General features: G+C 34.1%; 1 protein-coding gene across 2 annotated transcripts; it reads right to left on the reverse strand.

The window, feature by feature from the left end:
* Positions 1-7986: 7986 nt before the first annotated feature.
* On the reverse strand, positions 7987-22235 carry LOC130804720 (WAT1-related protein At4g19185). 2 transcript variants are annotated; one of them, XM_057669274.1, is made up of 8 exons: positions 21877-22235; positions 17674-17736; positions 17467-17583; positions 17110-17392; positions 13012-13167; positions 11720-11871; positions 11310-11499; positions 7987-9172 (listed from the first exon to the last, which is right to left on the reverse strand). In XM_057669274.1, exons 1-7 carry the CDS (start codon positions 22077-22079, stop codon positions 11310-11312), a joined length of 1164 nt encoding a protein of 387 aa, XP_057525257.1. In that variant the 5' UTR covers positions 22080-22235; the 3' UTR covers positions 7987-9172. The 2 variants fall into 2 exon arrangements, with proteins under 2 accessions (XP_057525257.1, XP_057525256.1); XM_057669273.1 differs by having other exon boundaries at positions 8008-9116; positions 21877-22234.
* Positions 22236-22840: the final 605 nt, after the last annotated feature.

Below are 22840 nucleotides of genomic sequence, written 5' to 3' on the forward strand. Positions count from 1 at the left end.
AATTGTAGAAAATAATGGCTGATCTCAAAAAGAGAGAATTCAATGCCCTGGAATTAACAGGAAACAATTTTATACAATGGGCTTCAGATGTCAAATTATATCTAAAAGGAAAAAGTTTATTATGCACAATAATTAAACTTAATCCCACAGACAAAGGAAAGGGTATTGAAAAAGATCCCATAAAAATTGAGGAAGATAAGGCAAAAGCTGCATCAATTTTGAGACATCATTTAACCGACAGTCTCAAACATGAATACACCAATTATGAGGACCCAAAATTACTTTGGGAAGAGCTAAATGAAAGATTTGGCCATAATAAAAGTGTACTTCTCCCAAAAGCCATAGATGAATGGCGAGAGTTAAGATTTCAAAATTTCAAATCAATTAGTGATTATAATTCAGCCCTTCATCTGATAAAATCAAAATTAGTCTATTGTGGACAAATAATAACAGATGAAGAAATGATAGAAAAAACATTATCAACCTTTCACGTAAATAGCATTTTGTTACAACAACAATATCGTGAAAGGCATTTCCGGAAATATCATGAATTGCTGAAAACACTTCTTGTTGCGGAGCAAAATAATGAACTATTATTGAAAAATCACAACAGGAGACCGGTTGGGACTATGCCCTTTAATGAAACAAATATGATTGAGAGGAATGTGCGCCATCGAGGTCGTGGGAACTATTTTATAAGAGGCAAAGGTCGTGGAAAATATCACGAAAAGAGCGGCATGAATACTTTCGAACAAGGAAATTTCTATGGCCATAGTCTTGGTCGTGGTCGTGGTCATGGACTTAGTCGTGGCCGTGGACGAAGCCACGTTTATGAAAGAAATATATTTCCCCCCTGAAATGATAATTTTAAACAAGTCCAGAAATACAAAAGCACATGTAATAGATGTGGCATGACTGGACATTGGGGGCGAACTTGTCGTACCGCCAAACATTTAGTGGATTTATATCAAGCTTCCCAGAAAAACAAAGGAAAAGGGGCAGAAGCAAATTTTGTAAATGAAGCAAGTACATCTGGGCCCACCTTAGATGTCTCCGATTTCTTTGCTGAGGATGTGAACCTCCACAAACTTGATCCCCAAGAAGAAGATAATTACATCTTTTGAGATGACTAGATGCATTTTTCTGTTTATCTAACTTGTTTTTCATTTTAAGTTGTAATTCTCTACTTATGTTTTTGTATTCAGTATTCTAGCTTTATATTAATAATATAATTTTTTTTTTCTTATCTTAGAAAAGAAAATGTCAGTAAATGGATCAACATTTCCTTGCCTCCTGGACAGTGGAGCAATACATACGATATTGAAAAATCGAGAATATTTTTCAAACCTAACATTGCTTGAGGCAAATGTCAATACCATATCAGAAACAGTAAAATTAATCGAAGGCACTGGAAAAGCATGCATCATACTCCCTATGGGGACAAAATTAGAAATAAATGATGCACTATACTCGAGTAAATCTCGAAGAAATCTTATCAGTTTCAAGGCAATAAGACAAAATGGTTACCATATGGAAACCAAAAGTATAAATGAAAAAGAATTCTTATGCCTTACAGCAGAAAGAAATGGAACGAAAATTATCCTTGAAAGGATGCCAGCATATTCATCGGGGTTGTATCTCACCCATATCCGCCCGATTGAAATAAATATGATAAGATTAGACAATAAGGAGCTATTCACTTTATGGCATGACCGCTTAGGTCATCCTGGCACTGGGATGATGTATAAAATAATAGAAAGTTCAGTCGGGCACCCACTAAGAAATATTAAGATTTCCCAGTCGAATGAGCTCTAATGCACCTCTTGTTCTCTTGGCAAATTTATTACTAGACCATCAGTAAATAAGATTGTTAATGAATCTCCTATATTTCTTGAAAGAATTCAAGGAGATATATGTGGTCCAATTAATCCACCATGTGGACCTTTTAGTTACTTCATGGTCTTAATAGATGCTTCCACAAGATGGTCACATGTAAGCCTTCTATCAAGTAGAAACAATGCATTTGCAAAACTACTTGTACAAATCATCAAATTGAAAAGTCATTTTCCTGATTATACAATAAAAAGTATTAGATTGGACAATGCTGGCGAATTCACATCTCAAACTTTTAATGATTATTGCATGTCAATTGGAATTAAAGTAGAACACCCTGTGCCACATGTTCACACACAAAATGGTCTTGCTGAATCTTTAATTAAGAGATTGCAATTAATTGCAAGACCACTGCTAATGAAATCAAACTTACCATCATCGGCCTGGGGTTATGCAATATTACATGCAGCATCATTGATTAGGCTAAGACCTACAGCTTATCACAAATATTCGCCAATGCAATTAGTAGCTGGTCATGAACCAAATATTTCACATTTGAAAATCTTTGGATGCGCTGTATATGTGCCCATTGCTCCCCCTCAACGTACAAAAATGGGTCCACAAAGAAGAATGGGAATATATGTCGGTTTTGAATCTACATCAATTATTCGATATTTTGAACCATTAACTGGTGATCAATTTCAAGCTAGATTTCCTTATTCCGTAGCTATTGAAATAATAAATAATGAAAATGATCTTGAGCCAATATCGATAAATGAATGCAGAAAAAGATCTGATTGGCCAAGATGGAAAGAAGCAATTGAGGCAGAATTAAAATCATTAGAAAAAAGGGAAGTTTTTGGCAAATTTCACAAACTCCAAACGGCATAAAACCCGTAGGCTTCAAATGGGTATTCGTAAGAAAAAGAAATGAGAAAAATGAAATTGTTAGATACAAGGCAAGACTTGTAGCTCAAGATTTTTCTCAAATGCCAGGAGTTGATTATGAAGAAACCTATTCCCCAGTAGTTGATGCAACCACACTTAGATTTTTGGTAAGTTTAACAGTTTCTCAATCCCTACACATGAGATTGATGGATGTCGTAACTGCATATTTATATGGGTCACTCGACACAGACATCTATATGAAGGTCCCTGAAGGGCTAAACTTACCAATAAAAAATGTACCCAGAGAAATGTTTTCTATAAAATTAAAGAAATCATTGTATGGGTTAAAGCAATCTGGGCGAATGTGGTATAATCGTTTGAGTGAATATCTTATGAAAGCAGGATTCAAAAACGACCAAATTAGCGCATGTGTATTCATCAAACGATCTCAAGTAGGTTTCGTAATAATTGCTGTGTATGTAGATGACTTAAATTTGATTGTAACCCCAAGAGAAATTGAGATAACAGCTAAATATTTGATGAGAGAATTTGAGATGAAGGATTTGGAGAAAACTAAATTCTGTCTTGGTCTACAAATTGAACATTTGAAAAGTGAAATATTTGTCCATCAGAGCAATTATACTGAGAAAGTTTTGAAACGATTTTACATGGACAAGGCTCATCCACTAAGTTCCCCAATGGTGATACGATCACTAAATATAAAAGATGACCCATTCCGTCCATAAGAAGAAGACGAAGAAATTTTAGGCCCGGAAGTGCCATACTTGAGTGCCATTGGTGCTTTAATGTACTTAGTAAATAATACAAGACCTGATATAGCATTTTCTGTAAATTTATTAGCTAGGTATAGCAATGCACCAACAGAAAGACATTGGAATGGGATAAAACATCTGCTTCGATACCTAAAGGGAACTGTAGACCTTGGATTATTTTTCAGGTCAGGAAATGATACCATACTCACTGGGTATGCTGATGCAGGGTATCTATCTGATCCACATACGGCCAAGTCACAAACTGGATATGTATTTACATATGCAGGAACCGCAATATCTTGGAAATCAACAAAACAAACTCTAACGGCTACATCCTCAAATCATGCAGAACTGATAGCTTTATATGAAGCCAGCCGAGAGTGTGTATGGTTGAGATCCATGATCGGCCAACTCCAAAAGGATTGTGGTTTAAACGATACAACTAGGGCACAAACTACAGTGTATGAAGATAATGATGCATGTATCAACCAAGTCAAAGAAGGATACATCAAGGGAGACAGAACAAAACATTTGTCACCAAAATTATTCTTCGCACATGATCTACAGAGAGATAAAAAGATGAAAGTCCAAGAAATTCAATCTTGTGAAAACCCCGCGGATTTGTTCACAAAGTCACTACCGTCAAAGCAATTCGAGTATTTGGTACGCGAGATTGGGATGTGCCATTTTCGAGACATATGTTAACTTTAGGGGGAGAAATATGCTCACTGTACTCTTTTTTTCTTTGATCAGTTTTTTTCCCACAGGGTTTTTCCTGATAAAGGTTTTTAATGAGACAGTTTTAGGATTATGAATGCCATAATAAAATTTCCACATATATGTAATGCATTCAAGGGGGAGTGTTGTGATGGAACAATACCCTGAATGCATAGATTTGTGGGATTCTATCTCTTGCAATAGTAATATATTTGTCTCCTTACAACATCTTGCACTATATATATGTGCAAGATCTTGAATGCTGAAATAAGGTAATAGAAGCTAAGATAAACTGATATAAGTTTATACTACTTTTCTCCTTATATTCTCCCAACCTCTTAACATTATCTTATTATTTCACTTACTAGTTACCCATCAAAAATAAAATTTAACGAAATCAAGTAGAGAGAAGTTCTTTGTGCAACAATCATGCAGATTTGGTGGTGGGGTAAAAACGCATATTAATTGTTGAAATTTTTGTTTATTTTACATTTTTTAAGAAATTAAGGTCTAAAAATAATGAACTAAATCAAAGTAAGATTATCATGAACTAATAAATATAACTTTTACACTTTTAGAGATCTTATACTATCCTCAATACATAAAAATACCATCAGATGAATTATTTATTTTATACTAAAAATATTAGGAGAAAAAAATTATGGCCTCTTTTTTAAAAAAGTATTCCCTTCATTTTTATTTGATGTACTCATTAAGAATATTCACACAGATTAAAAAGAATTAATTCTTTCACTTAATAAAAATACTATTCTATTAAGTAATAAAGTTTAAGGAGAAAAGTAGGGACCATAAATATTATAAAAATATTAAAATAAAGTTAGTGATAAATATATGAATACCAAGAACATTAAAACATGTTAAAATAAAGTTAGTGAAAACACGTGGAAACCATAAGCATTATAGAAATATTAAAATTAAGCTAGTGAAAAATATATTGGAACCATAACTATTAAAAAATATGAAAATAAGGATAATCGATGCTACTTTTGTTAAAAAAGTGATATAAATAGAAATATTTTTTAAAAGACAATAAATAGAAACATTTAAATATGAACTGACGGAGTATAATTAAATGGGAAATTGTAAAGTAGCAATAAACTAAATGTGCCTAAAAAAGAATTCAATTTTTGTTGAACCAACATTTTCTATATATAATTTGTAATATTAACTATCTTATAATTTAAGAAAAACATAAGTGTTATAAACAAATATTGAACGTTCATTTTATTTCATCATTTGAAAATTAATCGCTGATTTACATAGAAATAAACTTCATTCTAATCATATTCAGTATATCTCGTTCATAGGAACTATGGTCAGGGTCTGGGGAGGAAAGAAAGACGGCAACTCATACCTAGAGCTGTTCAAATGTGACCCGACCCGAAAATTCAAACCGAACCCGAAAGTAAACTGACCTGAAAATGTGTTTCTTTTGTAGGTTTATCGAATCGACATAATCCGAATCGAAGTTGTACCCGAATCGGTACACAACCAAAAAAGGGAAAATCGAACCCGAGCTGCGACCGATTTTTATAATCGACAAATAACCGTTAACCGATATTACCCGAATCTAATAGTGACCAACCCGAGTCATATCCGAACCGAATCATGCTCGAAATTGAACTCAATCCGACTAAAACCGACTTAACATTGAACTAAATCCGAAGGAATTTTTAATTGAACTACTGTAAACCTGAACCAATTTTTAACATAGAAGTATAATCGACTCATATTCAATCATCTTATTAGTTAATCTAATAAAATAATAGATATTTTAATAAATTAAATTTTATAAATCCATGGCTTCATATATTAGAGTTAATAATTAATGGTCAATGTTTATTTAACTACTTTTAATCAAATTAGATGAAAATTGATAGTTATTTAATTTTAAATTACAGTCAAACAAGTAAAAGTAATAAAGTAATAATCACTAATTGATTTGCATTTTAATTAAATTGCTTTACGTAAAGAGAATCTTATCATCAATTAAGAAATGACTAACAACTTAATATGATATTAACTTGATCGATATTAATTAGTAATTCATAAACGAATTCTACTTGAAAAATACCCTAACCCAATCTGTACCTGGTACCAATTATTAACCGATGACAACCCGAGATCGATTGGCACTCGACTCGAACTTCAACTGACACTGAACCGATGCTAACCCGATAGCTCGAATAATCAATCTTCAACCGAACGTGACTAATCGACCCGACTCGAGTGTGACCCGTCGTAACATGCATCCGAAAAATAACTGATCTGAAATCCAACCGAACCGAATGACACCCATCCGAAACCGACCCGATCACCCGAATGTACACCTCTACTCATACCCATAATGAGAGTGCGGTCAAAAAGTCCCTCGACTCAACAAAAAAACTTTAGAGAGAATGTAGCTACCCGAAAGCCTGCAACTTACAGCACATATTGATCATTAACAATAATGTAAGAAAGGATAATAAATAAATAAATAAATAACTACATATAAAGAAAATAAAAGTAAAAATAAAAAGTAAAAACAAGAAGGTAGTAAGAGAATGTTGTGTAAAGGATAAGAAACAATAAAATGACAGGTTAGTGGGACATAGTCAGTAATTTAAGACGTGAATGAGGCGCCTCCAACTACCCATATCCCTGGTCAGATCCTTAGAGAGGTGTAGCTCATGCAGGTCACTTTTTATCTGTGCTTCCCACATTCTCCTAGGTCTCCCTCGACTTCTCTTACCTTCCACTATGATGTTTTCGATCCTTCTCACTGGGGCGTCATAAGTCTTTCTTTGCATATGCCTAAACCATCTCAACCTATTCTCATGCATCTTCGGAGTGAGAAGTGCAACCCCTACCTTCTCCATAAACTTCTAGTTTTTAATCCTATCCATCATAGTGTGACCACACATCCACCTTAGCATACGCATTTCTATAATTTTCATCCTTTGTTCAAAAACCTTCTTCACGGGCCAACATTCTGTCCTTACAACAAAGCCGGTCTAATTGCAACACGGTCAAATTTACCTTTTAATCTACTAGGAAACTTTTTATCACAAAGCACCCGAGTTGCTGCTCGCCGCTTAAGCCAACCCGCTTGTATACGATGGGTAACATCTCTATCAATCTCTCCATTACTTTGAATTACCTATCCTAGATACTTGAACTTGGTCGTACATGCAACAACTTCACAACCTATGATCACCTCTGGCTCACCTATTAGTTCTGTCCCACTGAATTCGCATCGCTAATATTTAGTTTTCACACGGTTTATGTGCAACCCTCTACTCTCTAGGACTGCCCTCCAATCTTCCAATTTATCATAGAAATTAATTTATCTATTGAGGAAAAAAAAATTGTGATGTCGATTATGTAAAAAATTCCTAATATAATTATATTTATTTTAATTTATTTTATCAATTAGTTTGCCTGAATGTTTGATATGGTGCTTAATAAATCTATAAATTCTCAAATGAGACTGTCTTACGGTGAGAATATTTCTATTAGGCTAACATAATATACACTCACAGTCTTAAATTATCACTTGTAACTTTAAAGTTCAATTATAATCTTAAAGAGATTAATTAGAGAAATTATTTAATTGTTTGTCATAATGAGATGCTTTTATACTCTAAAATTTGTATTTCCTCTGATTTTTAGTAATTGCTATAAATATTAACATTTTATAAAAAGAAATATCACTATTTATAGCAATTTATACTTCTATGAGCCAAACGAAGTAATAAATTAGGCCTGATATATGATGACTCACTTAGGTGGTGCAATAAAATATAGATTGATGATTGATGATATTCTCGAAAAATTTAGTTGGTTTGGTCAATAAATTTATAATATGCAGCAAATTGTATGTCAATGAATATGTAACATTGGAGTAATAGATTCACTTTATTAACTAGAGTTAAGTTGAGCTAAGCATAAATGTTTTTGGCCCTTTTGTGCATTTAATAAAGATGGAAAATTTAGTTGGTTGGTCACCGAAAATTTCTGCAACATCGTTCAATATATCGGAAAGGTTAATTCCGAATACAATCATTCAGGCTTGAATAAATTTACTTTATATTTGCTCGTGACATACCCACAAATTTTAAAAATATTTTATATCACAAATTTAAATGCAGGCTTGCAGGTCTACTCTCACCTACTCTCTCTCATTGTATGAATCTCACAATATGGGCATATGTTAAGAGTCGAAGGACTTTTTAACCGCACTATCTTTTATGGGCATTAGTTGTCATCTTCCATCCCTCCCCAGAGCCTGAGCATAGTTTCTATAAGTGCAATATACTAAATTCGATGATGACGAAAATGATTATTTTTTAATAGTTCAAGATTCAACCTTTACTACTGCCACAAATTTAAGGGTTAAATCCATGTCTCCAACAAGCAACAGGTCCCTAACCCATTGCATTAGTCAAGTATTGAGAATAGTGTGGTACTTTTAATTTGGTATTTGGGTGGTGATGTGGAGAGGTGGTTTGATATTAGTTTTTTTTTTTGAGTTGTTAGTTGAGTGACCATTTGTATTTTTATAGTGAAACAAATTTATTAAACGGATTAAAATAAAAAATAAGGAAAAATAAAGGATGGAAAAATTATATTGTATGTGTGTATCTGTATCGTATGAGTTCAAATATGGTTTTAAACAAAAATACAGTAAAAGTAAAACCTTGATGCCTCCGTGCCTCACATAGGTATGTCCACCGGTATGGAGTCTCTTCGATATGATATACACAGTTTCCACAATGCTGCCAGTACTCCACCGGAGACGTAAGCCATGGATGTTCTCAAAGAGTTCCAGGGAAATGACAATACATTCTATTGGAACAATTATGCCTGCAGTTGTAAATCTGGATCTGTATTGTTATTCACCTGAAACACACTCCTTTGTTAGCTTGTACTTCACATCAGAATGAGCAAATTTTCATCTGAAATTATTTGATGACATGTCACAAAAGAAAATGAATGAATTTTCAACTCAAATATTTCTTGTAACTAAATAAAAATAATAAAAATCATAATAAAAGTATTGTTCTAGTTTTTTGTTCTTTTGATTATTATAGAATTATCCACTGTAAATAACATCTAGTGCTATAAATATCAATGCTACAGGACCACACCAAGCAAACACTAAAAACTAGGGTAACCTTGAGCAGTTTAAATTATAACTCGTGCTCCCATTTGAAACTCGGACACTTAGAGAGATGTCATTGAAAAGAATCAAAAACCTCCAACCGATATTTTCTCTACTATTTGAGAGTTCAATAACAGTGAGGACGAAAAGATTTATTGAAGCTTAATCCTTCAGTACAACCACAAAAGGCTTCTGCTCTAAAGGGAAAACCATTGTGGTTCAAGTTTTGTCTCATAGAATGCTCAAGCATATGAACTTGTTCTATCAGTTTACGGATTTCCACATCTTGATGTCTTGACTGGACCAATATCGACGATGGATACCTAACAGCACTAGAATAGTTCAGTCTGATTTGATAAGAATGTCATGACCTAGGGCTTCAAATTATGTGCAAGGTCACTCTTTGCAACTGATATGCTACAAGTTGCAAAATGAGCACAACTAAACTCTTCATTGCAGCATTTTCGTCCAAACTACTGGCTGCCTTCAATTGCTGCATACTTAAATCCAATCAAATGTATTACTGGTAGGTAACCAATAATATACCCAAATTTCAAGAAATGTGTGTGCCACATCAGAATCCAAGAGTCCCAATTCATTAGACAAGAATAATTCCAAAAGAGATGTTCCTGGTATTTACCTAAGGCCAAACTCTAATGCAAATGTTGAGACAGATTTAGACTTGGTTTCAATTCTATTCTGCATTTATCATCTGTCACAGAGTCAATTCTACAAACCAACATGCAAATTTAGATCAAATTCTTATCCTATAGCTAACTTATTTACAGATACATTTTATGCTACAAGAGACAAAATGGGTAAGAAATAGGGCCAAAACAATAGTAGGTGAAAGAAAATAATATAAATTGTGGTGCTCGAGATAAGAGAGAAATTAAATGGAGTTGGTGTCATTATGGATGAACGAACATCTAAAGATGTAGTTGAAGTACGCATGGGAAAATATATATATATATAGAAAGAAGTTTAGGTGACAACCAAGCTTATATGAGAACCGTAAGACACATGTTACTTTTTGGCAACAAAATATTATTTTTTAGAAAAAAAGCTCAGAAAAATGAAAAAAAAAGACCAAAAAGTGTTTCTTTTTACATAAAAACGTGTTACCTTTTGATTGTGCTACTTTCTACAATAATTTTTTCCCCTAAACAGAAAGTTAAGGAAAAAAACTAATGAGCATGTCAAAAAATTGTTGCTTTTATATAAAAAGATGTTACTATGTAGACAAAATATTTCTTTTCCACCAAAAAATTTTTAGAAACTAACAAATTAACAAGAAAGAAGTTTTGTTTTTTTTACATAAAAAGGTGTTAACTTTTTGACAAAAAAGTGTAACTTTTAAGAGATTATGGCTCTCATATAATTCTCACTTAATCTTGACCCTACATATTCAAACACACACACAAATATATATATATATATATATATATATATATATATATATGGACACGATTAGGTTTAAATTACTAAAGTGGTAAAAACTGAAACACAATTTCAAGGTGCACATATTCAGTTAAAGCGTATACATTTCGGCTAAAAAGGGTGCCGTGTTTCTCAACTAAAAGATATTTTGAATTTATATTAAAATTATAGAAGAAATTGTAGCTCAGAAAAGCGCAACCTTTTTTAACTGAATACACTGTTTTCACCGCTGTTTTAGTGACTATGTATACCCTAAAATTGGTTTTCAGTTTTCACCACTTTAAGTGGTTTTCACGTGATCCAAACTCCATATATATATATATATAAATAAAAAAGACATTAAATCAACCTAAAATGACAAGGAAACAAGCAGGAGTTATAACTATAGCTTAGAATGAGTCCACCTGACACTGCTGTATGAATGTCCTATTAGAAGCAATGAATATGATTTTATGGAAATGTAAGCCAAAACCTTGGACTAAGATATTCACCTAATCCAAAACCTTGTTTATTGAAGATGATGTTCCAGGAAAAATCAGCCCATGCTGGTGCATCTTGCTGAGAGAAGGATCTTTGTGAATGAGAGCTTCAGAAGATAACCCTATAGCTGTTTGCTTTTCTTTAAAGATTGCCCAGGTGACCAAGTACAAGCCGGCAATAATTAAAGAGCCTCCCAAAACGCTGCAAATGTGATCGACATTATAAGGTACGCTTGACGCTAAAGAATTTCATGAAAAATATCTAATAAATAAAACTTTAACACAAAAAGAAACTCTAAAAATAAGACCAAACAAAAACTTGGATTATAACCACTGAGGCCAGTCTTCTTGTAATACACCATTTTGTTTCTGACACAAGTGAAACATCCCCAAGGCTTACATTATGAAAATTAGAAACAAACCTTCCCAAGTATATGGGGCTTCCTAGAAAGAGCAGTGACAGGAAGGCAGATGCTGCAGGCTGAAGTGGATTGTACAGAGCAACCAATGCAGGTCCCAGTATTTTATTGGACCATGTGATAAGTCCATAGTTGAGGGCAGATGCAACAATTCCCTGATAATAAATAAATATATAAATAAAAGAATGACATCCTAAAATTTTAATTAAAGATTATTTATTAGAAGTGTAATTTAAGAAACCACCACTGGAGAAGCCTAAACAATAATATACAATTATATTGCGTGCACAAATGCACATCCCATCGTGAATCCAATGATTAATTGAATCGTCATTATTAGCAAGCATCACGTATATACATAAATCCCAAAATATAGTATCTCTGCATAAATCAGGTGACCTTTTGCTTTTTTTTTTTGATCTCAACTGAATCTTGAAGCCATAGCATTTGTAGTAGGGTGGTTGAACGAATCCCAATGCAACCAGGCACCTTGACTCGTAAACTTCAGATTGAGTGTAATTCATAATCTCACTATTTTGTGGCTAATTGGTTATGATTGAAGTTTTCAGCATAACAAGGTGTGATATATCTTCTTGTGCAGTAACATCACTACAAGAAAAATAGTTTTGGGTGACAACCATTACTGTAACCCATTGTATCAAAAGTTGTTGCCCAAGGAATGTGCGTTAAAATTATTTTTGTCACCTTTTGTGTAGCCCCATTGGTTTTTCCCATGTAAAAAATCATTGGCCACATTTAATAGTTGACGCCCAAGACTAAGATTGGGATGTCAATTGTGTTTGTTGCCCATAATTTTAATTTTGGGCTTCATATTGCATTTGTCGCCCAAGAACGGGTTGAGAGAAAAATTTAAATTGGTTTTGTTATAAAAGTAGAAGGTTGAAACTTCAAGGAGCTTAGAAGCGCAAGATGTAGGCCAAAATTGGACAACAAGACTGAAGAATGACATGAAGAAGCGGGATCTGAGTATCTGACAATAGGTAAGAATGAATTGGGGAGAAGTTAAGATGATAATCATAGGAATTGAGTTTTTTAGTTGTAAGTTAGTATTAGATAGAGCCAAATAATTATAATATTTGTAAACGATAATTTCTCATATTATTGTTTTGGTTCGTGTGGCTGATCCCATATTGTTGGGATAAGGCTTTGACATTGTTCTCTGTTCATTTTTAAGTTATAACTCTAACAAGCATGCAGCAAGAACCCAAGTAACTAACCATTTTAAAGTTCCTTTTTTTATTTCCAATTTTCCTTTAAATGGTCAAGAAACTTACAGCGTAAATAATAGCAAGAAGTTCAGCCTGGTTCAGTCCCCAACCTGTTGAATCATTGGTCATAACCAGCGCACTCGTAACCATAAGAAGAGCACCAAAAAAATATGAATATGCTGTCACCGATAGGCTCGCTGGATACCTCTTTAGCAGCGGGGCCTACAAAATCAACACAAAAACAAGCTTTTATTGACAACAGAAAGAAAAAGAGAAGTTGCACAGTTTCATTAAGAATGAACCCCATATAGCAAGTCTAGTGGTAGGTGGATAGCATTGTGAGCTTATGGTTACAAATTCAAGTATCTACCAGAGCAATGGGAGGTTTTTCTCACTCATCCCTTCTGATGAGTTAGACCCCCTTACAACCTTTTAGACAGCAAATAATAAGTATAAAGGTAAGGAATCCACCATGAAACAGCCACAACAGACATTCTTTGTCAACCCTCCATCAAAGAGAACAAAGAAAATTGATAGCAAATCAATCAAAATGATACATTGTTTATATATAAGGTAAGAGCAGGCTACATATCCCACTCCATCATGCATAGGGATTTGGGATTAGGAGTTTGATTTTCTTCAATTCTTTTTTTCTCCTTGATAATTGTACAATCCTCACTTTTTTTTCTTCTTACCAATCATCAAAGATGGAAGCAAAGATACTACACAGCTGTGATATTCAGACTCGGGCAAGGGATATCTAATTCAGGTATGGGTGTAGGTGTTCGACTGTGCAGTTGTGATTACAAGGACACATTCAGGAAGTGTTCAAAAAGCAAACTTAAACTCCGTGATACCACAATGAATAAGAATTATATTTTATTTTTAATGGTACAAATCTTATTATTATTTTTTGAATTCATTAAAAAAATACAGAGCACATTTAGTAAAAAAGTGCACAGCACACACAAAATGAGTTGTAATAAAGGAAAGGTATAGTAAGAGAATATGAATTAAGAGGCAAATGAATCTTTTTCTTAAATATTCCTATGTAATTGATTGACTTATATCTTCCTTCGTCACATTTGACTTAATTGTTGGTTAAAGATTAAAGACAAGGAATCTTTTTCGAAAATATGGTAAACAAGCTACCAGTCAAGATAAAAATCAAAAAAATTGACTTTTATTAAATATGCAAAAATGCGGTAAAAATCGCGGTTATGGTAACGATACAATAATGCGGTATTAAGAGTGACACGAAACTCTAAATCGTCCTAAAGCATAAAAATTCCTTAAAATGACCCAAAACACGATTTTTGTACACCTTTACACTGCAGAATATATCAGTTCAGTCACGATTTTTGTACACCTTTATACTGCAGAATATATCAGTTCGGTTTTTCTGAAAGCCTTACAATGCGGCCGATGTGGCCTTATTTTTGCACTATGCTTTCATTCACCTTCCTTCCTTACTGCCAACTGATTCCCTCTCGAATGCTATTATCTCTTCTCTGCAAAATGCTTGAACAGGAAGCTGGTCGCCAGTGATTTTATGCCCTAAAAGTCTAGAGGTATTCCTTAATCTCAATTTTTGCAAAACTCTAACAGGCTAAAGCCCCAATAGCTTTAGAATTTTCAAATTGGGTCTTCATTGTCTAGGTCATGCCTACATAGAAGGGTGATGCCAGGTCATTATCTATAAGTGAGTCAACTTTTGTTTCTGGTCACTTTAGGTTCAAAAAAGTGATTGATTTTTGGTTCTGCTCAATTTTGACACCTCTGATTGCAGCCTAGAAGGATTCCAGTTGTCTACAACTTTTGACAGCGCAAAGTCAAAAATTAGTGAGGGTAAAAACCTAGTAAAAAGTGAAAGGAACACCAGAAAGCTTCCCTTCACAGGTGACTTAAGATTGAGAAAACTAATACTACCAGCCAAATTGTTGGATGAGCTACAAGCCTACAACAACAAAAACAACAATGCCAAAGCCTCCATCCCAAAAGATTGAGCTCAAAGAAATTGGAAATATCAACAGCAGCCAGAAGCCAGAACTATCTGTATCCATCAGGGATCTTGAGCTTATCATCTATCCCTAGCATATCTCTAATTATGCACTAAAGCAAAATTTGAGTTAATTCACATCGACGCCAGGTTTGCTACATATTTTATAATTTTTAATAATTTCAACTAAAATAATTACAAAATTCAAATAAAACTCGGCAAAGCAACGAGGCATCCATTGTAACACCCCGGCCCCTCGGACCGCCGGTGACTACTCATGGAGACTGTAGACTGGTCCCACAGACCAACACAAGTCTTTCCAGCACACTTTGGCCTCACTCATGCGCGCCCGGGAAAACTTCCTAGGAGGTCACCCATCCTAAGATTGCTCCCCACCAAGCACGCTTAACTGTGGAGGTCTTAGCAAATGGGCTCCCATGAAAAGAAGATGCACCTTGTTGATATGAGTAGTCTATCAATCCTTTTTCAAGCTAAATCCGGGGTATCACACTCATCCCCACTTAAGAATACAACGTCCTCGTTGGACCGTAGTTTCAAGATCTTTTCCCCCGCTAGGTGCACTGAACACACAATCAGCCACGGTCGTAGGGTTACTCTGATATCATTTGTAACACCCCGGCCGGGGTGTTACACTAATCTAATATCATTCAGCACAAAAATACAATGATTTGACAACACTATTTTTAAGTAACCTGATGAAAGTGTGCTTTTGAGAAAACATAACATTACCCCAGGAGCTACAGATCACCAAGGGAAGTCTCCCAAGTCTCCATCCCCTCCCCCTCCCCCCCAAAAAAAAAAAGAAACCCTCTTCCCTCCATCTCCATCTCATATCAGTAAATAATGACAAGCAATAGCAAAAGTCACAAGGAAAATCCTTGGAAAGAATATGAGATCAAACATTCAGCTTTCTATGGTTATGTCTGCACCAACTTATTAATGAAACGTGCCTTCTTGTTCAGGGACTATAAGGCATGTCCTCTTATAAACAATTTTCTTGTCTAGTTTACAATTTATTGTTTTCTTTCGAGCGTATGTGTCCACCATAAGATCATTTTTTGTTAGTTTTATGAATAGCTACAATCATTAAGCTCTCGTGTTGCTAATAGGAGGTTCACAGATACTGAAAAGGATAGCTCAATGGTGAAGGATCAAAGTAATGAAAAATGTCAATGGGCATTGGCAAATAGTGAAACATCAAAATAGGGACGATACCGGGCTAACAAACAGATTAGGGAATAAATTCATTAGTTAAATTGATGGTAATCATGGTACTAGATACAGCTATATTTAACGACAGGCAAAAGGTGGCCAATCTCCAAGCCACGTGAACTAACCCAAGATTTTATCATGTTAACACATATTTGTTGCTATGCGCCCAGTTCTATCAGATTTCAAAAAAGCTAGAGTGACACTGAAACATGGAGATTGAGTCATAGACTCATCACAGAAGATTTTTAACTCAGCTCCGAGCTTCCAAAATCCCTTTATAAGCTCTCTATCCATGTAGGGTGGGGTGAGGAGGGGGATTTACTCAAATAGTAGCATATGTCTTGTGCTTATATCAACTGGTTTAAGAAAATTAGCCAAACTATTCAAAAATAAAACCAAACTACTACCCAACCGGTCTCTTTCACGCTCTGTTCATTTTACTAATATGAATATCAAGTAGAAGGTAAAAATTCACTAAATGCTCTTTCCATTTTTGCTCATGCTCCCTCTTTGGATCCTCTCCTGCTCTGTTCAATCCATATTATACAGAAAGTGTAACTTTTGGTATCTCACAAAAGTTACTCAAAAAAAACATGATCCACAATTACCACTACTGGCCTGCCTTAGTCCCCGAACCACCTATGACCTGGTCCATCCTGCTAATAAACCCGCTATCAATCCACCTTGCTATTGACCCACACCAACCCGTTCAAACTTCAAACAATAACCAGTTCTAATTGCAATCGACCCTTATAAGGCTAAAGTTGTATGCAAATCATGCCCATAAAATAGAGATACGTCAAAAAGAATAGTCTGATATCTCAACCAGAGAAATTCTTATGTACATTTTTGCATCAATACTTGCATCCTAAGGGTCTACTTCTAACTTTTCACTAAGTAGTTTCATTACAGCAAAAGAAGTGAAATGGTACCTGAATTGCAAGATAAGTGGCCATGCACATACAGTTTCCAAAAAGACATAGTACACCAAGGTGGAAAGTCTCAAACCCAAATTCCATAAATTTAGCAGCAAACCATCCAACTGGTTCTGGTTGTCCTTTGGCACTGATTTCACCATGAAATCTTATTGTTTCTTTATCTCCAAATATTGATGGTCCTTTCCATAAAACCATCAAAACAGCACCAGAAACACAAGAAAGTGTGCCTGCGACCTTCAGTTGCCCTTCAATTTTCAACAAGTTCACTGTTTCTGTGCTGCATGGAAGAGATTGAAATCAGCAATTTTGATCTTTTAAAAATTTAATTCGGCCAAATATCATCAAACTGACCCCATCATTGCAGCCAGGAGAAAAGTAAAAACTGGAATTGAAGGTTGAATAGCTGCAGCATATGTTGGATTTGTGTAGCTCAGACCAAAAAGGAACAAAAGTTGGTTTCCAAATATCCTAATGAAGTAAAAAAAAAAAAAAAACCAAGGTGATTGAAAGGAAAGGTTTAGAAGGAAAGCGTAAAGAAAGCAAAATTTACTTACATACCCGGTCAATCCAAGGAAGAAAAATGTGATGAGAAGACTTTTTGTGATTGGAGGACGAACTTGCCTACAAAAACCAAATATAAAACATCAGATCACTACAAAAAAATCTAGAATAACAGTGTTTTGGAAAATAATAAACCCTTCGTCATATTTCAACACTTTGGACGTTAAATAGGAATTCAGAATATAGTGAAAAATAGCATCCGCAACACCGTATTGCGAAGGTCTTGGAGCTTAACGCAGCCGAAATATAGGACAAAAAATAACTGTAAAATGACTTTCCATCCGCATTGATCATGAAAGCTGTTTCACAATTGTTACTACGACCCGACCAAATCCATATCTTTGCACTATAATTCAAAATCTGTTATTTATATGCACTATAGCAGCTTCTTTTACTTTATGTGTCAACAATTTCTACATTAACTCAAATTATGCAACGCATTCAGTAACAGATTAACATTCTAGCAAGACAAAAAACATCCATAACTAGAAGAACACTTGGCCAATCTTGTGCAGCTTTAACATCTGCTTCATACGAACATAATTACAACACCAAAATAAAGAAAGAGCATTGAATCTGTCAAACACCCTGGACCAAAATTCATTTAAAGCTTATACTTCTTCCTCATGGCTGAAGCACATCTTATACCACCAATCTAGTTAAACCTCATCTTGCTGTAAATTGCAAGGTCTTTTGTAGTGCCACTGCGCCTACTTTTTTAGCCTCAAAACACCCATAAACATGTTGAGCAATACTAACCACTAATCTCACAAAACAACCCAAAAACCTGGATACCAGATCAACAATGCCTAGTCCACTACTGCTGCAACGTAAGCGGCTTAACGCATGGGATACAGTTCTTAAGTGACCGTTCCAGTTCCACTTTTCTCTATCATGACTCACATCTAGCTAGAGACCCGTTGCTCATGCTCAAACCAGGTATACAAGATAAACATCATTTTGCAACTCTCCCAAATTAAGACTACACTATTCTTTGAATGGTGTAGTGACTTCAAGCAATTATATTAGAAAAATCAATATGTGATGAGACCAAAAATAAAAAGCACATGCAAAAAAAAATTTTAAATAAAAACTGCAGCAACCATCCATCCATCTCCTGCCCAATAAAGCTTTCACCAACACATTCGTCTTTTAATAAAAATTATTTTTGTTGGGCACCACTTTCTTCACAACTATCCAATGTTGAAAAGGAGTCAAGACGATGTAGGTGATAGTCTATAGGGATCATAGTTTTAAATGCAAAATGGTTGGTGAGAGGCACATGCCTCGAAATCCATTAAAACAAAACTTCTATGTCTTAATTCACGTTGCAGCCACAAAAAATGCAGACAATACGACTTAAGTGAGCCTCAATGTACATTTTAAGGGTTATGCCTCACTAAAAGCACCTCATCAAGGTCTGAAGGACCTAGAAGCACTTCTGCAAAAAAAAAAAAAAAAAAAAAAAAAAAAAAAAAAAAAAAACTTTTAGAGAAAAACTTTGGAAACTCCAAACTCCACACAAATCAAACCAGACTAATATCTTGAAATCCTCAACCGCTTTGCATTCTAATCAATAACCTGTCCTCACAGAATTTCACTAAGTTTGTTATAAACCACATCATCATCAAGTCACAACTACTTTCCTAGCGCAATAGAAAAGAATATGCATTATCTCCCTTCCTCAATAAATAAATTCAGTTCAAACTTTCATCCAAACAAGCACGATCCTATGGTAACCCTTAGTCCTCCAAATTTGCTCTCACACAAGAAAACACTCTAATTGCATCCTCACGAGGGAACCAATTATAAAACGAAACTGAGCTAAATTGCCAATTTCCATCATCAATCTCATCTCATTATCTAATATTTCTTTTGTCAAAACATTTCCACTTAAGCATCAAAAAAATGAAGCCACGGAAATAACTCACCTTCAAGATTGGATTGGAAGACGATATTGTATTAAGCACAACAGAAGGTAGGCTACTGTGTAAGATTGAAGTAACAGCCAACAAATTGCTTTGGAAAACACAACTGCAACTTTGTCCTCAAAATTTTAAGGTTTGGTTTAAGGTCTAAGATATGATCAATACAAATTTAGGTTACATAGTATCGGGTATAATTTGGTTAAATAATCAAACTAGGCCTAAGATATGGAAAATTATTCCAAGGAGGAGCCCTATGATGTTTGAATTTGACATTTATTCGTTAGTTTAAAAATTAGGTGAAATGAAATCTTTGAAGCTTTTGAATTGTGCTGGTAGTTAGTTTAAAACGTTTTTATCTGATGTTTCTATAAATGGTAAGTGTAAGTTTATCAATGAATGAAAATTTTCTCGTGTTTTCCTAAGATTGAATTTGAATGTGTAAATATTACATTGTCTCACATTCAAATTTTAAATTTGAAAATTGAAAATAAGTATGTATATAATTTTAGATAAAATTTATTTAGGTTTAAATTTTATACAATTTCATACATACTTATTCTCAAATATCAAAATTAAATGCGAGACAGCATAGAAATGGCACATTCAGTCATAGGAAAGTCAAGCAAATTTTCATTCATTGATAAGCTTACATTGCATATAACACTCAAAGAAACATCAAATAAAAACATTTTTTTAAAATAAAAACCATTAATTACTAACACAATTCAACAACTTCTTAAGATTTCATTTCACCTAATTCATGGAGAAAAAGAATTCATGTGGACGAACATTGCAAATGATACATTGGTTTATGTACCTAAATTCAATCTTTTGGTATTAAAGCTCTAGCCTTTAGAGGGGTTCATTGGGTCATCGGGTTTGTTCTGGGTTAGGTATTTCGAGTATCGTGTGTCCATGTTGATATTTATATCATTGTAAATCCATTTAAGAAGTTGGATCAAATTAGGTTCGATTACAAGATCTAGTAAATATGATCAACAAGATTGTTTTGAACACCTCTACCAACATCGTTATTGTTGTTCCATACAGATAAAAAATAGGTCTTATTGCGTTTTCTTGGAATTTTTGTTGTTGGTATTCTTCAATACCTTTGAGATGCACTGATGAAGGAAGCCTCTTCGTAGAAGCACAATACTTCTCAAATCTCGACTATTCTCCTTTTAAATCTCAACTCTCAATTGCAAAAGATTTGGCACTATTTGTAGCAATTCCTATAAATCTGAAAACAAAATTAGCACAATGCTATAATGCCTCAAGGGAAATGCATTCTCTGTCATAAGAAGAACTATCAATACCTAGCTTTTTAAAAACCTTTCTTCTGATAAGTGATTCTATATTCTTTCAAATTTCTTTCAATTTATCAAAATGCCCTCTAGATTAGTAGTATGCCATCAGCAATCCATCAACTCAAACAACAAAAGAAACTACCCTAGAGGAAACCCTTTGATAGCTAGACCTTGGGAATTGTAAGTACGGACAACCTTATTGCTAAAACACTCCTACTTCTAGGTTGACAATGAAGTTGTGTACTTGTGTTTTAAGTGAGAAGCATGGTACAACTATGTTTAGTATTTTGATAAAAGGGTCGGAAAAAATCCATTTTTATTAGAAATCCCGACTTTTATTCAAGGGTTTGTACACCTTATAAAAAGTTGTTATTCAGCACTTAATCAACCAAGGAGTTCATGGATCAACATTTAGGTAAAAAAAATAGCTCCAATTATTATTCTTCTCAAGACGACAAGGTTTAACTAAAAATCAAGAAACTGAACTCAACAATTGCTAAACCACCGAAATCAGAGTGAACATCTCATATTTTCGGATTTAAAGCTTATTCCATTGGCATTAGCAAGACGTCGATACACAGGTACAAATCTATTCTATCACCATTCAATCTAGTTCCTTCTACAATCAGTAAGCCGTAAATAAACTTTAACAGAGCTTGTAAAATGGCTAAAAACCTCCTGTATCGGCACCACTGGATTCAGAGTACATTGTCGAGTTTTCCACGTTTATCAACTTTCCATCTCTCTCAAACAATCAAAAAAATTAAAATTTTCTCGATCTCTCAGAGTATAAAATTGACAAAAAAAAAAAATCAGAAACACTTTTCCTGACATTACAAACACAAATCAATCTCAAGCAGCATCATAATTAAAAATTCGAAATCATAACAGTACAAAACTACAAACTGGTCAAAAAATTGACTGCAATAGGGAAAACAACGGGAAAAAGAGAAAAATAAACTAACTTTTCGCGAAAATAAGCGAGAGGAGCGAGGATGGAAAGAGCGAGAAGGTCACGGAAAACGCAGAAAACGATCTGATTGACGCCATCGTTGAGAGCGAGTTTAGTAATAACATGATAGCCTCCATTGAACAGCTGAACTAGAACCATAGCTCCATGAGCCTTCCATGAGTCGCCGCCATTGAAGCCATTAACACCATTCGCCATTTCTGTGTCTATGTCATGAACAAGGACTTTTTTGAAGTTTAATTATGTAAGTTTGGTAAGTCTAAAGTTGAAAATTTTGCGTAGAAAAGAAGGGAAGGAAGAATGCGTGACATTTTCGAAAAGTCGGCGGATATTTATATTAGTTGGTCACTTGGTGTAGTATGAACTTATTAGTGGATTTATCATGTACTACCAATCTTATACAAAAGGATTTAAGGACTAGGAGTATGAGAATGGATTGGAGGATGAAAAGTCTATTGTGTAGACCCAAACCAATTGGAGTGTCATGCTAAGTCTATACTTCCTTCCATTTGTTATAAATATCCTTTTTAAACTGAACACAAAAATTAAAAATTAAGGTACCTATCACATAAACTCCTACTCTCACGTAGTATTTTGACATAATATACCATCTAAATTTTAATCCATCATATCTATCACTTAGGACATTTTTGTGATCGATTATTTCTGTTATAGATGTGGTATGACGTATTTATTAATGAATTATTAAGTTCCTTCAAAAAAACAAACGATATTTGTCTAATATAAATAGTTCGCATGGACAATTTGGTAAAAAATTTATGGCTTAAAATGAAAAGGGGACAATTAAGATTAACTAACCAATGATAAAATTGAGACAATTATAGTGAATTAAAAGGAGTATTGTTTATTTGGTGAATTTCGTTTTGGTTTATTTTTAAAACGATTTTTTTTCATTTTATTGTTTTTTGTAATTTTAAAAAATAAATAAAGAAAATAAA

The sequence above is a fragment of the Amaranthus tricolor genome, chromosome 17, assembly GCF_026212465.1.
Source record: "Amaranthus tricolor cultivar Red isolate AtriRed21 chromosome 17, ASM2621246v1, whole genome shotgun sequence".
In the NCBI taxonomy this organism is placed as follows: domain Eukaryota; kingdom Viridiplantae; phylum Streptophyta; class Magnoliopsida; order Caryophyllales; family Amaranthaceae; genus Amaranthus; species Amaranthus tricolor.

Excerpts from the sequence above, each read along its gene's own strand:
- LOC130804720 (XM_057669274.1), bottom strand. The coding sequence starts at position 22,079 with ATGGCGAATGGTGTTAATGGCTTCAATGGCGGCGACTCATGGAAGGCT. Across the intron at positions 17,737-21,876 it reads CTCGCTTATTTTCGCGAAAA|GCAAGTTCGTCCTCCAATCA; the intron begins GTTAGTTTATTT and ends TGGTTTTTGTAG. Across the intron at positions 11,872-13,011 it reads TTCTTGCTATTATTTACGCT|GGAATTGTTGCATCTGCCCT; the intron begins GTAAGTTTCTTG and ends ATTTATTATCAG.